This window comes from Gekko japonicus, unplaced genomic scaffold (assembly GCF_001447785.1).
Source record: "Gekko japonicus isolate JY-2015 unplaced genomic scaffold, Gekko_japonicus_V1.1 scaffold319, whole genome shotgun sequence".
Taxonomy (NCBI): Eukaryota; Metazoa; Chordata; class Lepidosauria; order Squamata; family Gekkonidae; genus Gekko; species Gekko japonicus.
The window spans coordinates 1,027,084-1,044,761 of NW_015160218.1; the positions used below are offsets into that span (position 1 = coordinate 1,027,084).

Sequence of the window (17,678 nt, forward strand, 5' to 3'; positions counted from 1 at the left end):
ATGGTCATGGGATGGAGGGTTGGAAGGTAGGCTTTAATCCAGTCAACTCGGTTTTCTTCTCAGCATTTTAACCACTATTGCCAAAAGGGAGGCATTGTGAAATGCTATGATATCTGGATAACTCAATCCACCTTGTTTATAGCTCCAATGCAGTGTGGCAGAGTTGATCCTAGGGTATTTGTGTTGCCACAGGAACTTATTAAGTGTGGTTTGCCATTGGTGTAGGGCCTCCAGAGGTAATCTTATTGAGATGGCCTGAAAGAGGAATATCAATTTAGGAAGGATGAAGGATTTGACTAGATGGAACCTGTCGTTCCAGGAGAGAGACAATTTATTCCATTTCTGTAGATGTGCTCATATTTCTTGAAATTTCTTGTGGTGATTTAGTTTCATTATGTCCTTCAAGTTTGGTGTTATGTGAATGCCAAGATATGGTAGTAATGTTTCCGACCAGTGTTAGTCAAAGGTCTTGCTGAGATAAAATTACAGGCTCGGTGTTGATAGGCAGAATCGATTACTTGTTGTTGTTGATTTTTAAGCGGAGTTTATACGAAAGGTTGTTAGTACCTCTTGAAGATGGTTGAGACACTTGCCTGGATTCGTAATATATAGAAGCATAAGAACCCAAGAGAAGCCAATGTTGGATCAGGCCAAAGGCCCATCTAGTCCAACATTGTATCACACAGTGGCCAAAAATCCCAGGTGCCATCAGGAGGTCCAGCAGTGGGGCCAGAACACTAGAAGCCCTCCCACCGTTGCCCCCCCCCAAGCACCAAGAATACAGAGCATCACTTGCCCCAACCTGAGAGTTCCTATCTACACCGTGTGGCTAATAGCCACTGATGGACTTCTGCAAACATACTCAGCTTGAATTCACAATTGCCTTTTACGACCCCATTGACATGCTTCTATGTATAATATATACATTCCTTCTAGTTGCTCAGAGTAGTATACATATTCCTCTGCTTTAGCCTCCCAACAGTTCTGTGAGGTAGGTTGAGCTGGAAATGTGTAACTGGCTCAAGGTCACCCAGTAACCTTGGCGCCTGGGGGGAGGAAACAGTGGGAGGGCTCCTAGTGTCCTGGCCCCACTGGTGGACCTCCTGATGGCACCTGGTATTGTTGGCCACTGTGTGACAGAGTGTTGGACTGGATGGGCCACTGGCCTGATCCAACATTGGCTTCTCTTATGTTCTTATGTAACAGTGGGAGGGCTTCTAGTGTCCTGGCCCCACTGGTGGACCTCCTGAGGACACCTGGTATTTCTGGCCACTGTGTGACAGAGTGTTGGACTGGATGGGCCACTGGCCTGATCCAACATTGGCGTCTCTTATGTTCTTATGTAACAGTGGGAGGGCTTCTAATGTCCTGGTCCCACTGGTGGACCTCCTGATGGCACCTGGTATCTTTGGCCACTGTGTGACAGAGTGTTGGACTGGATGGGCCATTGGCTTGATCCAACATTGGCGTCTCTTATGTTCTTATGTAACCGTGGGAGGGCTTCTAATGTCCTGGTCCCACTGGTGGACCTCCTGATGGCACCTGGTATCTTTGGCCACTGTGTGATACAGAGTGTTGGACTGGATGTGCCATTGGCTTGATCCAACATTGGCTTCTCTTATGTTCTTATGTAACAGTGGGAGGGCTTCTAGTGTCCTGGTCTCACTGGTGGACCTCCTGATGGCACCTGGTATCTTTGGCCACTGTGTGACAGAGTGTTGGACTGGATGGGCCTTTGGCCTGATCCAACATTGGCGTCTCTTATGTTCTTATGTAGTAAGCTTCACGATAAGCAGGGACTTGAACCTGAATCTCCTAGATCTTAGACTGGCGTTCTATAGCCGCTGCACCACACTAGAGGGGCATGCACAAGTCCCCGAATGTGCCTAAAAGTCTTCTCTGGATCCATGATGCCAGGGAGATTTCTACAGTCATCTTTATTTCTAGTTTTTGCTTCTGCAACTTCTCTGCTCAGAAGCCCGCAGTTAATTGAATAGCTTGCCCGTGCTTTTTAACTGTAGCATATTTCAAATTAAGGATGATTTAATGACAGTGAGACGGCATGTGCGTGAGGGTGACTCGGACATTCAAGTACATCTGAATATTAATGCAGATGAGATGTAAATATTATTGATGGCACAAGCCCATTGATTATTTCACTGACAATAACATGGCAGCGTACTGATGATTAAGAGAGGGATTTTTTTTTCTGATTTTGTTCCTCTTTCTCCCTCCTGCCCTTCCCTTTTGTCAATTATGTTCTGGGTTCTGTTGTCAGATCTTTTAGCCAAGAGTGAGAGGGAATTTTTCAGGTCCTCTATTAAGTGATTCATGTTTCATTAATTAGCGACAGTTTCTTGGTTGCTTTGACAGCGTTGTATTCTGTTCAACACAGATACATATTGTATTACAAGTTGTTTACACTGTGCGTTATAGCACAGGTTCTTGCATCATTCCCAGCTCAGCCAGGTTGTTTGCATTTTAATAGCATAAAGCATCAGCACCTGGCGTTTTAGCTCATGAGTTTAGCAGGGGAGAAGTCCAGGAGGCCCAAATGCCCCACACTCTGGCCAGTAAACCTGGCAACCAAGCACACCTTCCCCGTGCGCGTGGCTGACCAAGTGACTCTTCTTATGAAGTCAGCTGAACGGGAGCAGGATTTTGTGACTGAGGAAAAATATAAATGCGAAGAAATCTCATGTCCAATTTCGTGATTCCGTGGTTGGGCATTGCATCTAGATGTCTGGGAATTCTGCACCGAGGCGTTCAGGATCGCAAAATCCCGTGCAGATTGTAAAGAACACCAGCTAGGTCTCTCCACAGTGTGGAAGAAAAGGAGTCCCCTCCCCACCTCGCCATTCTTTGCCTAAGCTAAAGAGTTTTCCTCAGGTGCTCCAGCATTCTACTTCCCTGATATTTCACCTAAACATATTCCCAATAACAATGTTCTAACTGAGCGAGTGATGAGCGGAACAATACACAGTATTTCAAATGGAACTGCACCATTGATTGGCATAAAGGCATTACGATCCTGCCACTTCTCAATCCCTTCTTTAAATTGTCCCCACCATGGAATCTGCATTTCCTCTGCTACTGCACTCCAGTTGCCCTTTCTGTTTTTATTTGTTCACGAGGACCCCTAAGATCTCTTTCATGGTTAGCTGCAGCCAGTTTTAGTTGCCATTATAAGTGCAAGGAAAGTTAGAGTATTATTTTTTGACAGTGTGCATTACTTACATTGATTCTTGTTTACCCTGCTGAAGACTGACAGATCTGGTTATGGCATAAACTCTAGTGGGACTGAGAGCCTGCTTCCGCTGATGAGCGTATGCTTTTGTCTTTAAGGTGCCACCAGGCAGCTGGCTGGGTTTGGTTGCAACCAGGGGTCATTTAGTAGAAAAAGAGGTTCAGGAGCTTATTAGCATAGCTTATCTGCATATGCCACACACCCTGACATCACTGGAAGTGTGTCAGAAGGCAACACCCACCGCTCAGGCTCCACTGGACTGTTTTGGATTGCTAGCTGTTGTGGGGGGGGGGGATGTGCAGATCTGTCCTGGCAGAGGAGGGAGAGCTTGTACCTGAATAAAACTTGGTCTTAAAGGTGCCACTGGACTGTTTTGGGCCGGGGGGCTGGGGTGGGGGGAACTCTGCAATTTACCTGGCTGCTTCTTCCTCTGACTGAGGGCTGCTGGGAGCAGGGGATGGGGCTTGTTGCATGTGCCCACCCCCTGGGCTCTTTACTCCCGGAGCTCCACTCCTGTGCACTCCTGCAGGAAATGACCCCTGGTTGCAACAGGTTAAGACTGTTCTGGAATTATTGTGATATCACTCAGTTTCCTTGTCAGTATTGTCGTTGCTTTGAATAATAGTGGTTCATCCACAAGTTTTGCAGTCTTACCAGACAGCCATACATAGCAGATCATTTAAGCATAAATGAAATAGCACTGGACCCAATATAGGTCCTTAGGGGATGCTGCTGCTTAGTTCTCTCCATTTACCTGTCTTTTGCTTCCTGCCTTTTAGCCAGTTGTAGGTAATATATTCTTTGAATGGACAATTAAATGGCAGATTAGATGCACACACACACACGCACACACACAAATCCTGATTTCACACAAACACTAATTAGGTCTAAAACAGCTTGACAATCCAGGAGAAGATCTCAAGGCCATGGATAACTCATTGAAAAGGCAAGCTACATGTGCATCAAGTGCAAAAAGGCATACCATAACAGACTTGTATTTGTGGAATGAGGCTTCCTTACCACCTTCTTATTTATTTAGTTAATTTATATAGTTTTATCCTGTTTTTCCCATACTGTGGCCTTAGAGCAGCTTACGAAATACACATAAACAATACAGATTAAACAAAAAATATACCGCTCAAGAGCTCCCCAGTCAAACTAAACAAGAGATAAGCCATGTTGTGTTAAGCCAAAGGTTTAGTCAGCTGGCTGAGATGTTCCCAATTCCATCCCCTCTGCACCTTACTGCTGTAGTCCTTGGTTGCCCCCCCCCCCCAGCATCTTGTGGTAGTAGAGGACTAGAACAGAGTGGGATGTGGGGCCGGAAGCTGCAGATAAAGGGTGAGGGTGAGGCACACAGGTACCCGCCCACCTTGCCTGCAGGAGCAGACGTGTCTTCAGCTCATGCCAGGACTCCATTGCATCCAACTCCATATCAGGAATGAGCAGGAAGGGAGTTGAAAAATCACTTGGCTGGCCAAGATCCCGGGGCACACGATCCAGCCATCTTGCTGAAGCTAAGCAGGTTGGATCTGGAAGACCTCCTGGGAATCCCATGTGCATTGCCTGAAGCTCCGTGAATACATACATACATACATACATACATACATACATACATACATACATGTACTTTAGAAAATCTCCAAATCTGGAATATGTATAGGCTACCCTGAAAGACTGTGTAAAAGTACTTCTTTATGATTTGGTTTAGAGAACTTGCTGATAACAACCACTACAGCTTTTAGAAAGGATTAGGCGCAAGACACATCTCTGTAAAGCCACACCTGTAGCAGGTACTCCTTTGCATATTAGGCGACACGCCCCTCATGTAGCCAATCCTCCAAGAGCGTACGGAGCTTTTCTTACAAGGGCTACTGTAAGCTCTTGGAGGATCGGCTACATTAGGGGTGTGTCGCCTAATATGCGAAGGAGTACCTGCTATAAAAAGAGCCCTGCGTCCCCCAAAATGTTGAATACCTGTGAATGAAATTGCACTCCTGCAATTACTGTTTCTGTTTGTTGAATCTCATAGGAGACAAAAACAAAAGATGGCTTTCTCTCTAGTAGGACAGCAAGGGTGGCCAAAGCAATCTGAATCCCGTGCGTGGGACCCAGGCAGTTTCAGAAGGAGGTGGTTCTGGATGGGAGCTTGTTCTTTCTTGGGAGCTGTGGGAGAGATGGAGATCTCTGAAGCCAGAGGAGTGCAGTCTGCAAGTAAAGGGGAATGTCAGGATCCTAAGCAGGGCTTTTTTTGTAGAAAATGTCATGACAGAGCCAGGGAGCCGGGCAAAGAGGGAGAGTCAAAAGGCGAGTCCAAGAGTCAGCCAGAGGGAGCAACTAGAGTCCAAGCAAACAGTTCCAAACACACAGAGCCAAGCCGTCGTCAACGTTACCAATAGTCAGAGTCCAGTATCGTAGTCAAGAAGCATAGCCGGGGATCAGGAGCCAGAGGGATCGCCAAAACACGGACCGGATTCAGGAACCTAGAGATCAGTCAAGAGCCAACACAGAGCGAGAGGTGCAAAGCGTCTGGTCCACGGACGAGGTTGCCAGCACAGTTTGCTTGCAGCCAGCGGTCTCTTCGAATAGTGTGCTGGCTCGTTATCTTGTTAACATTCCTTTGCGAAGTCCTTGCTTCTGTCAGTAATCAGGGCTTAATGATCGTCGTCCACGCAAGCATGCCTCCTTGCGCCTGATTGCCAGATCCCGGCGTCTCTGGTTTCTCAGCCGGTCCACAGGTGGTGGCGAGTCGGGTGGCGAGCTGCTAGGGCCAGGTATTGCCTGATCAGCTTCAGGTGCCAGCTGTCCTGTAGTTTGGTGTTCATCCTCCCCGGCACTTAGGTTTGATGAGGACTCTTGTGCTTCAGAGGTTGTTAAAGGTGTTAAAGGTCATTTTCCAGGCTCCCAGGTGCCGGGTCAGGGACAGGCATGACAGAAAAAGCCCAGCAGGAACTCATTAGCATAATAGGCCACACCCGTGACAGCACAGCTCATGGCCTATTAGGCCACACCCCCATGCCTTCCCTTGGCTTGCCCGGGCACCCCGTGGCTGCCTCCCCGATCCTTCCAGGGGCCCCCCTGGCCCGCCCGCCTCAGAGTCGCCGGGGTGTGTGCGTCGCTCTCCAGGCCTTCCCTGTGTAGCCACGCACGCAGAGGTTCTGGCTGTAGTGGGCATGGCCAAGTCTGTAGCCAGCCAGAACTCTATTCCTGTGCATTCAAAAAAAAAAAAATAGCCCAGATCCTAGGCAGGCAGGATTGGAAGAGAAAGAAGAAAGGAAAAACTGGAACATGCTGGAAACGGGAAGAGTTATCATCAGAGCATGTATTGCCATGTGTGGTGCCTTCCCTTACTTTTATCCTTACGAAGAACTGTGAGCCGGGTTAGGAAAAGAGGGAAGTGATCGGCCCAAGGACACCCAGTGAGACTGATAGCTGAGCACAGGTTTGAACTGAAGTCGCCCACGTCAAAGTCAACACGCAGCTTGCTATAACAGACTGGCCCCATTTTACTAGCCCCTAGTGATTGGGAAGGCAACAGTGAATTGGAGAGGAGGGACTGAACTGGAGAGGAGGTAGCCAAGGGGCAGTGTTCCCTCTAAGCTGAGTTAGTGTGAGCTAGCTCACGGCTTTTTAGCCTCCAGCGCACAAATTTTTGTTTTAACTCAGGAAAGATAGCTCCAGAGCAAACTAATTTATGCAGCAGCCAAATCACTTACTCACAGCTTTAACGCCAGCAGCTCACAAAATAGAATTTTTGCTCACCAGGCTCTACAGCTTGGCGGGAACATTGCCAAGGGGAGCTTTGCGCATGGTCTGGGCTTGTGGCTTTCAGCCATGCGAAAATGTTCGCCTGTGGCTATCAGGCTTAGGAAGGACATTGACATCTCCACAGTATAACTGTCATTCTGTCAACAATGTGAATCTTAGTTAGAGAGCCCGTTTGGTGTAGTGGTTAGGAGTGCGGACTCTACTCTGGGGAAACCGGGTTAGATTCCCCACTGCTCCACACACAGCTGCTGCTGTGACCTTGGGTCAGTTTCAAGTTGTTTCAGAGCTGTTCTCTCATGAGCAGTTCTCAAGAGAGCTCTCTCAGCCCCACCTTCCTCACAAGGGTGTCTGTTGTGGGGAGGGGAAGGGAAAGGAGGTTGTGAACCACTCTGAGACTCCTTTGGGTAGTGAAGGGCGGGGTATGAATGCAGTCTCCTTCTCTTCTTCTTCATCAGCTGAGTGCAGTACGGTTGGCAAAAGGGATATTGGGTAATATGATGTGTGGTACCTCAGTCATCCAAGATACTTTGCTGTATTGCAGTGTTGGAGATGGGGGCACAGAGCCTCTTCTCTCCCCCCCCCCTAATATTTTTGGATTAAATGGTAATCTTAGGGAAAATCTGTGCACTTTCCAACTGTGGAATGAGAAATGAAAGTAGAAAGGAGATGTGATGTTCCAAAGCATTAACGCCTTGCTCCCTTGTGGATGGTCACTTTTACTGCTACTGAAAATAACACCTACTTTTAAAATTCTATTTTTGCCGAGGCAGAGATAGCAAAACATACTTTCCACCCTCAGGAGGGAGTGTGGGGCTAGGCCAGAAATGTGCTTGTAGATAATTGTCGTGCTGTCTCTTGGAAAGCAGGAGATGGCAATCCCCTATCTTTTAATTTGCTATGCTGCTTGTTCAATTTCACTGGCTTTCTCCCTTTCCTGCTCTTCTATCCCCATGTGTGGCATGGCAAAAGCAGTGATATGTCTGCAAGCACGACCTTCTCTTCTGTGTTGGTGACCCTTCGGTATTCATTCGAGCCAGTAGTTGTATCCAGCTGAGTCATTAATCAGAAGTTGATCAACTTCAGCAGAGTTCTCAAAATGCGGAAACCTTTTTTTTTCTTTGATGTATTATGTGGTTTTGAAAGAAGGGGACAGACAGAAAACAGAGTGTCAATTTAGTCATAAGCAGGGGTCATTTCCTGCAGGAGCACACAGGAGCGGCGCTCCAGCAGTAAAGAGCCCAGGGGGCGGGCACATGCAACAAACCCCACCCCCTGCTCCCAGCAGCCCTCAGTCAGAACAAGAAGCAGCCAGGTAAGTTGCAGAGCCCTCCCGGTCCAAAAGAGTCCAGTGGCACCTTTAAGACCAAGTTTTATTCAGGTACAAGCTCTCCCTCCTCTGCGAGGGCAGAGCTGCATGTCCCCCCTCCCCCAATAGCTAGCAATCCAAAAGAGTCCAGTGGAGCCTGAGCGGTGGGTGTTGCCTTCTGACACACGTCCGGTGATGTCAGGGGGTGTGGCATATGCAAATAAGTCATGCTAATGAGTTATGGTAATGAGGTCCTGCACCTCTTTTTCTACGAAATGACCCCTGATCATAAGCATGTCTACTCAGGAGTAAATCCTATTGAGTTCAGTGGGGCTCACTTCCTTGTAAGCGTGTTGAGGATTGCAGCCTTAGTTGAGAAAATCAGTTAGAGTAGCAATCCGCCACTTCATAGATCACCCCCCACACCTTTAAAATAGTCAGATTGAAACATTGGTGAATTTCATGTATAAGAATGATTTATTTATTTTTAACTTTATACAAAACGGCATTTAAGAATGTTTACCACTTGAGTCGCAATGCATGTTTTGGAGGAGCAGGAGAGCATGAAAAGGAAATACGAGGGTAAGGTTGTTCTAAGGGAGTGAGGTGGGGGAGCAGCATTCTTTTCGCTGTATCATCCCCACAGCTTTAAATATCACTTTAAGGGATGCTGAATTTACATAAGGCCTGCTAAGAAAGGAAAGCAAGAAAGCCCGCTGAGGAGGAACAAAAAGGCTTTAGCAGCACAGCTTAGTTGAAAGCTGTTAGTGTCTTCCCCTGACCCTCTTTAATTCATTGGGCCGAGTCAAATTGAGCAGTCAGCCATGCTAGGGGGCGTGGCTCTCATGCCGTGAAGATTACACTGGCAGGAGCACTGATGTATCTCTCACAGAGGTGTCATTACCTTATGGCAGCAGCGACCCAGTCGGGCTAGTCACATGCTTCTTATTTAAGATCAGCGGATGCTGCCACTTAAGGCTTTGAGTGTTTGTCTCTGTCAAGTTTATGTGGAACATTAGCAGCTATTCACCGGCTCAGCATCTTCGCAGGATGCTGTGCTGCAATAGGCAGAAGAGAACCTGTGGTGACCGTCAGCAAACTCAAAGCACAGCACATGGCTTCAGTGTTAGCCCTTCTGGCTGCATGTAGATCATAGTTTTTCAGAGTACTGGGGATATTAGTACTGAGTATTGGCTCTGCGGTACAGTTCGTAGTTTGCATGTGTAAGGCCCCAAGTCTGACCTCTAGCATCTCCACTTGAAGGATATCAGGCAGCCATTGCTAGAGAAGCCCCTTCCCTGCTGAAGATTCTGGATGACGTCTGACCAGTGTTCCCTCTAAGCTGAGTTAGTGTGAGCCAGCTCACAGTTTTTTAGCCTCTGGCTCACACATTTTTGTCTTGGCTCAGGAATAGGGTTGCCAAGTCCCCCCAGGGGGTGGATTCCCCCCCCGCTTTGGAGGCCCGATTTCCGCCCCCGCGGAATCAGGCCCCGGGGGAACCCCACCCCCGCGTGCACGTCACCCGGATGTGACGTCATGACACTGGGCCCGCTGGGGGCGGGGCCACAGCCATTTGAGGGGGAAACTCTATGTTTTCCCCTCAAATGGCTGTGGCCCCGCCCCCAGCGTGCCTGGCATCATGACGTTACATCCGGGCGGCGCACGTGCGCTTCTCACGCACGCACTCAGGACGCCAGGCAGGAGCCCCCCGCCGCCAGGTAAAAAACATTTGGCAAGCCTACTCAGGAAGGATGGTTCCAGAGCAAATTAATTTATGCAGTAGCCAAATCGCTCGCTCACAACTTTAATGCCTGGAGCTCACAAAGTATAATTTTTGCTCACAGGACTCCACAGCTTAGAGGGAACATTGCATCTGACTATGGGTGACAGACAATACTAACCTAGATGGATCAAGAGTCTGACTTAATATAACACAGTTCTACATGTTCATGTTTCATAATGATATGTGGCACTCATTTCCCCCCCTATGCATCGACTGCCTTAAAACACGTTTTGCATGTTCCTGTAGTGCTTCAGAAATGTGTACAATTTCTTTGACCCGAGATGACACTAGCAGAACTGGACATTTCAGCATAAATAAACAACGTTTGCTATGAAGCGGTTGTCTGTCTCTGATCTTACATATTTAACAGTCTCCTGTGCAGCACTGAGCATTTTATAAACCAATTCCTCAGAACACCTGATATGAAGAAATACTACATTGTAAGGACCCACTGAATGGTCTGGGAGCGCTTTACAACTGTGGAGCCAATGATTACGTTTGAGAAGAACTCCATGAAGGATATAGTCTTGGATTCTGTGGTTGTTTTCGACCAGCAAAAGAGACCTCCGCAATTCATCCAGCGTTTCCCCTAGTCCCACAAACCCTAAAGGAAGTCCTTTGTCAAGAGACGTGGTAAGCTATAGTAGGAGAGAAGGTTGCATTCTTTGAATGGAACTCTGCTTGAGGATAATTGGATCCAACCCATAATAAATATATTGAGAGAGTGCAGTTATTTAAGGTTAAATGAAGACTTCACAGTCGTGCTTTCCTTCATTGTTCATTCTTCTGGATGTGTCCAAACGTGCCACACTAATTTTTAGCACATATGAGTTTGTGCTGCAGATACTTGCTACTCATATGCAACCAGTGTTCCCTCTAAGCTGAGTTAGTGTGAGCTAGCTCACAGTTTTTTTAGCCTCTGGCTCTCATACATTTTTCTCTTAGCTCAGGAAGGACTGCTCCAGAGCAAACTAATTTATGCAGTAGCCAAATCGCTCGCTCACAACTTTAATGCCAGTAACTCACAAAGCAGAACTTTTGCTCACAAGACTCCACAGCTTAGAGGGAACATTGTATGCAACTATCCTGTAGTAAAGGAAATCTTCTAAAGGAGAGAGAAAAGTGTGTACTTGTACAGCCCTTCTATTAAGTAGTGGGGTTTGGGACAGAAAGTAATTTGCTGAACTAGCATTGGAGAGCTGAAGATGGATAGATATGGGAAATAAGCATGACAGATCTTTACTAATAACAAGAAAAACATCCCCCCCCCCCAACCAGGCCACTGTTCTTATATCTTCAGAAGCAGATCTTCTTCCTTACATGTTTACAAATTGAAACCCAAACTACATGTGAAAAATAGACCATTCTTCAAATGATAGTCTACCCTGATAGTGTCCAAGATGTGCATGGATAGAGAGGAGGGTGTAATTTAAAATGTCAAGTGGCCATGCAGGCATACCTTCTGGGGAAAAAAACAAAGAACCCTGCGGATAAAACTCAAACATTTAAGGAAGCCAATGTAATACCTCAATCGACGTATCTGTATGCGGCATCTTAATTCCAGTGTCGAGGGTATGACATATCTCTGTTCACAATGGGTTCCCTATCTATTTTAATTTCTAAAGCCAAGCTTTATATGTTGATCTTATCCCTTCATTGACATTAAAGGGGTAGCCCAGGTACACAAGAGCCTCATAAGTACACTGGAACATACATGGGACTCCGGACTGGAGTATGAATCATAATCTTCTGTCTAAGTACGTTCCATAGAGATTACCACCTACTTCCAAATAATATTTTTAGGAACAGGATGTAAAACAGTTTTAAATATTGCCGGAGACATTTCTTCAGATTCAGATTGCCCTGCTACAAAATAATCATACCAGTGTCCTATGCCTGGATGCCTAAGATATGTTTGATAACAACAAGCCAAATCATATATTTGTCAGAGAACATAAAGGTGTTTGCATACGGATCCTGCTTTCTCCGTGACTTTGCCTCTAGCTAAGAAAGTTCGTCTTTTGCCTGACTGCATGAGATTTTGAAAAATGTGTTTATACAGGATTCAGCAAAGAGATCGGGCCCTTTCAGAATGCAAGGAAGCAAAGGAACAGTTGTTGAATTCTCTTTTAATTAAGAGTTATCACTGTGCAGTAAAGGAGAGAGGGGAGTTGCACATGCAAGCCTTGCTAATGAAACACGGAGTCTAATGGATTTGAGGGTTTTATAGGATATCCTGCAATTTGCATGTATTGAAGTCTGAGGAGGATGAGAACTGTGGGTTTGTAACTGCTAATTAGGAACAGTTCTGAAATGTTTGGGCCTGGAGGTAGTGCAGTCATACCTAAACTTTTACTCAGACAGTGTTGTGGTGGGAGAAATCCATTTTGCCCAGGAAGAACCCCACGTCTGGCATATTCAGACGCTTGTGAAGAATTCAGTGGGCTTGTCATCCATTTTCTTCTGTGTGGCAGGCTAATACTTCTCTGACTGTCTACTCTCTCTCCTCCTCCTCCTCCACCTTCTCCCCATGGCGGCGTGAGACACCTCGTCAAAATCAGAGACTGTATCTTGTATTATATTGACCTGTTGTATGCTATACTTACCTGTTGGATTGTGATATATCAATTATTTGCTATTCTTTGTGATTAATGGTTAATTTTATTTGTTAAGTGCCTCATTCCCAGCTTTCTTTCCTTTACGGTGTGAGGCACCTCTGCAGTTCATTTCAGCAGTCATTTGCATGCCGTGGGCTTCAATCATTTTCCCTTTGGAAAAACTTTCATACTTGGGTCCCAAGCATGTGCTTCCCTGTTGGATTTGGCCTTCTGCGGGGTCTAGCTTTTCTATTTCTAGTTGATGGCTGGATATTTTTTTTTTTTTTTTTTAAATACACTTCCTTATTTCTGCTGTGGGCACCATTCCTCTGCTCTTGCCATCTCTTGTGTATAGTTTTAGATTGCGATGCTAAATGCATCCCTCCGGCAGCTTCTGATTTGATGTACTTTTATGTTGTCGTTCAATGTTGGCCTTGCATAAAATAGCACCAATGAAAAATAAGTGTGCTTCCGGTGTGGGGGGGTTACACTCGAAGGGGGTACGTAGCCAAATGAAACAATGGAGACGAATGACAGGATATCCCATCTCATTTGTTGTTGCTGTTCAGTCGTACAGTCGAGTCCAACTCTTTGCAACCCTGTGGACCACCTCACACCAGACCCCCCTGTCTTACATCGTGCTCAATTTCATGTTCGTAGCCTCGACAACATCTCATCCTTTGCCGTCCCCGTCTTCTTTGACCTTCAGTCTTTCCCAGCATCAGGGTCTTCTCCAGTGAGCGCTCCCTTCTCATTTGGTGACCAAAGTATGTGGCTCCTTGTGCACGTACACATGCACATACATGTGCACATGCACATACACAAGAGATGCCAAGAGCAGCACATTTGCCCAGATGTGGCCCATCTCACTACATTTCTATTAATCACTCCTTGTGGAGAGGGTTGGGATTGCAGAGCTGGAGGAGTCACCATTCAAGGCTTCCTTCTGTGATGGCTTTGCAATATAATTAACCCCCTGCCTGCAGAGCTATTTGCCCCAATGGGGAACCTGCACCGCCAATACAAACAGCAACTCCACAGTGGTTAAAGATGGGTTCAAAACTCTGTCTCCACCCCCCCACCCCAGTTCTTATTAATGGAAATGTAAGGAGAGAAGCCATCATCGATGCCTTGCCTAATTTTGCCTTCAGACTGTTGGAACATAAAAATCAATTTGTACAATTTCCCTGTAGCATAGGTGGGTACATTGCTGTTTTGTGTAATGCATGAAGAAACAGGGAGGTGGTAAGAAAGCAAAGACCCAGGGAAACCAGGACCATACAGAGGCTGCCAAAATGTATTTATGCACTTTACACATTGGAGGTAACATTTTGAATCCAGTGATTTGAATGGCATAGTAGAGCCAGAGTAAAGAGTGAGACAGGGGCAGGCTCTAGGGTTGCCAAGCTGAACTTACAAAATAGCAGGGGGAGTCCTATTCCTCCCCAGGAGTCTTCTTGATGTCATTGCATTGGGCACATTGGGGGCGGGGCCACAATCATTCGAGGGTAAACCATAGAGTTTTCCCTCAAATGATAGAGCGTCCCCCAGTAACGTGCCCGACGTGATGACGTCCCCTCCGATTGGCGTCTTCACGTTGCACATTTTAGGAGTGGGGTTCACCCCGGCGGCCCAATTCGGGCCGGCAGGGAACGGGCCTCTCAAGCGGGGGTTTTCCCGCCCTCTAGAACATAAGAACATAAGAGATGCCAATGTTGGATCAGGCCAAAGGCCCATCCAGTCCAACACTCTGTATCACACAGTGGCCAGAAATACCAGTGCCATCAGGAGGTCCACCAGTGGGGCCAGGACATTAGAAGCCATCCCACTGTTGACCCCCCCCCCCAAGCACCAAGATGACAGAGCATCACTTGCCCCAGAGTCCCTATCTATACCTTGTGGCTAATATCCACTGATGGACCTCTGCTCCATAGGGGGACCTTGCAACCCTAGCAAGCTCTAATTCCCACTCTGCTGTGGAACTCACTGGGTAATCACTTCCTGGGTAGCCACGGTCTCATAGCCTAATCTTACGGAGCTGTTATGAAGATGGGAGAACTGTGTACACCATCCTATGCTTCTCTGGGGAAAGAAAGAGGACTAAAAATGTCATGCATCGTATCACCTGTATTCTCCATGAACCTGATAACAATGGGACAATGGTTAATCTCAACTAAATTTTCCTGAAATACATCGAACTTTAGTCGAGACTAAATCCCATGCCTGTGTTTTCAATGAGACTAGGTCTGATTGAAGGTGAAGACAGCCATGCATTCTAAATGTGGCGGAAGTAGTTTGAATCCACATTCTCTGCCCTGAAAACAAATACTTTGTTATTTGGTCAGTGTTGGTTCAAATATATTCTGCCTTATTTTAGGAAGTCTTTCCCCACCCTTTCTTTTATCAGGCAACAGCTAAACCTTTTACAGTGGCCTGCACTTCCTGAACCGGGTCTTCATCTCTTTCTGTGGAATATCTGTTGTGGACAGTGGACATTTACACTTGGAGGAGAGGGAGAGAAAACATATCAGTTCAGTGGTATAGTTGGTGTGGAGCAATGAAACCCCAAGAGAGAAAAGAGGAAATCCCATATTGAAGTTCTGACCATTAGAAGCACACCAGCATTTCACTTTCATCTTTAATCCACGCTATTCACAACTACTTTGTAACTTGTTGATAACTTTCTTCAGAAACTTTTTTGCCCTCAAATGTGACCATGCCTTGTTACTTATACTGTAGCTTTCAGAAGTGACACACTTAATATCGGGGGGGTCCAAACCTGGATATCTACCAGTGGAGATGGAGATCAGGTAAATGTGCACCTGCTCTTCCAGAATGAAGAGAAATGCCCTTTGGTACGTTGCTACTGGGAGGGAGCAGTAGTTAAACAAGTGGAAGGGGAATCAGTATGTTTGATTACTTCTCATGAGACCCAGCATGGCTGCACGGTAATGACTAACAAAGTTGTTGATGGCTGACCAACACCATGTCATCTTGGTAAGAGACTGTAGGCCTCTGGAGACATTTCTGTATCCTTGTGGCTTGGCTCAGATCGCCCAAAGCAATGGCAGAGCCAACAGAAGCTGTGGTCCCATCCATTGAATGACTCCACACAGAGCCACCAAGCACATTTTATTCCCTCAGATGTGGAGAAGGTACTAATAGAAAGTGGTGCTAGAAAATGAAATCAGTAAAAGGGACAAAATGTGACAGTTTCTGTCTTTGTTTTTCTTTCACAGACACTGAACAAGAACAATTTGATACCAGATGACAGGACCAACTTCTACCCTTTGCAGCAGACAAATGTGTACACAACAACCTATTACCCCAGTACGCTGAATAAATATGACTACAGGCCTGAGGCCTCCCCGGGAAGGACCTTTACTAACAGCTGATGATGGACAGAATCTCCAAGAACTGTATGGCTTCCTATATGATTTTTATTTTTTAAAATTGAGTTTATGGACCAAATATTGGCCCAGTCTCTAGATGTAAATATTATACAGTGGGCCTTTTATTTTATCATTTATCAGTGGGCTTACTTTTGAGCAGCACATCTCTTTAAGTTGACCCACTGTTGATGGACTATCCTGCCTAGGAATTTTGAGAGGTCCACAGCTAGAGGTAGCACTTACTGCTATGGATATTTATGGCCGGCAGTTAGCCTTTTTTGGAGGGTGCCAACATTGTCCAGGAACCAACCTCAATGTGCTAAGTTTGTGCGAAATGGTACATGGCTACCCACCACTTCCTCAGAAGTTCAGTGGACATCTATGGACAAAAAATACCACCAATGCTTTGATACACACCCTTCGTCTGCCTACAGATTAATGGGACCATGAACTTTATCCACAAGACAGGCCTTATGGAACATCATGCTAAAAGATTTTGGCTTTCCAGCTTTGGGGTTGATCATTGCATCATCAAACTTTCCAGTGACATGGAGCAATATATGCAACCTATGGTGAAAAAAAGTCCAGTGACATTCGCAAAAGAAGCACTTGAAGCATTTCCAGTCATAATTTGGAGTAAAAAGTAACAAGATATTAATATGGCTTTTCAGTAAAATGAGATATGGCTTTATTCCACTTGGGGGGGGGGGACCAGAGTGCAAAAAGAGCCATGGGATATCCTGTTACGGAGCAAGAAACCGTTCCTCCTGACTTTGATTCTAGTAGCCTCTTAAGGAACTGCGATATTGGTGGCCCTGTTGTCTGTTGACATCACCAGGCTTTTGTGCTAATGCCAATTTTATTTTTTATATATTTTTAATTCACTTGAACAAAAAAAAAAGTTTGAGTTCACAGTATGTCTCTAAAGAATGTCTCCATAATATAGCCTAACCCAGAAATCCTGCTACAGATTCTCCTAGTCAGTGTCTTCCAGCCAGCGCTCCATGAAAATGAAATGTGCACCATCATCAATGGTCAATATTCCACAGTATCTGAGCAAGAAAAAAACCCACAAGTGATTCTGCTACAGTTGTTAACCTGGGGTCTGTAGCATTGTTAAAAAGTCAGTCCAGCCTTGAAATGTAATCCTTTGTATGTGTGTGACTGTGTTAGACCAGTGCAGAAGCCTTGTCTACAGCAAGATGATTGTCTGACACAGCAGGAAGTCTTATCTCTCACCCGTGCTTTAATAGACAATCTCATCCAGTGTGTTTGGCTATATAAGCAAGTTTGCCACTGTCATTCAGCATTCCTTGGTGTGTATGTATATATGTATTTCTAATGAACTCATGGTGCTAAGAGAATGCCACTTTACAGAGCATGTGAAAAAGAGTGTGAGCCAATCCGTGCATGAACGAAGAGCACTGCCAGAGCTTGGGGTTTCTCCTTTGCATCTTCTTTCAGCAGTGACCATCTCTGCAGTTGCTAGCTTGATAGTTCTCTAAGCCATTTTGTTTAAATTTGAGCTTACTGTGTAGCAGCCAGTAACAGGCTCATTGCTTCTGCTGTTTCGAAAACACCTTTT

General features: G+C 45.9%; 1 protein-coding gene across 1 annotated transcript in view; it reads left to right on the forward strand.

Moving 5' to 3' along the window:
* SEMA5B (semaphorin 5B) overlaps positions 1-16,096 on the forward strand; it is a 241,701-nt gene extending 225,605 nt beyond the window's left edge. Inside the window, exon 20 of the mRNA XM_015410841.1 lies at positions 15,941-16,096. Within this exon, the coding sequence (XP_015266327.1) occupies positions 15,941-16,096 (156 nt within the window). The remainder of the gene's footprint in view (positions 1-15,940) is intronic.
* The last annotated feature ends 1,582 nt before the right edge of the window (positions 16,097-17,678 follow it).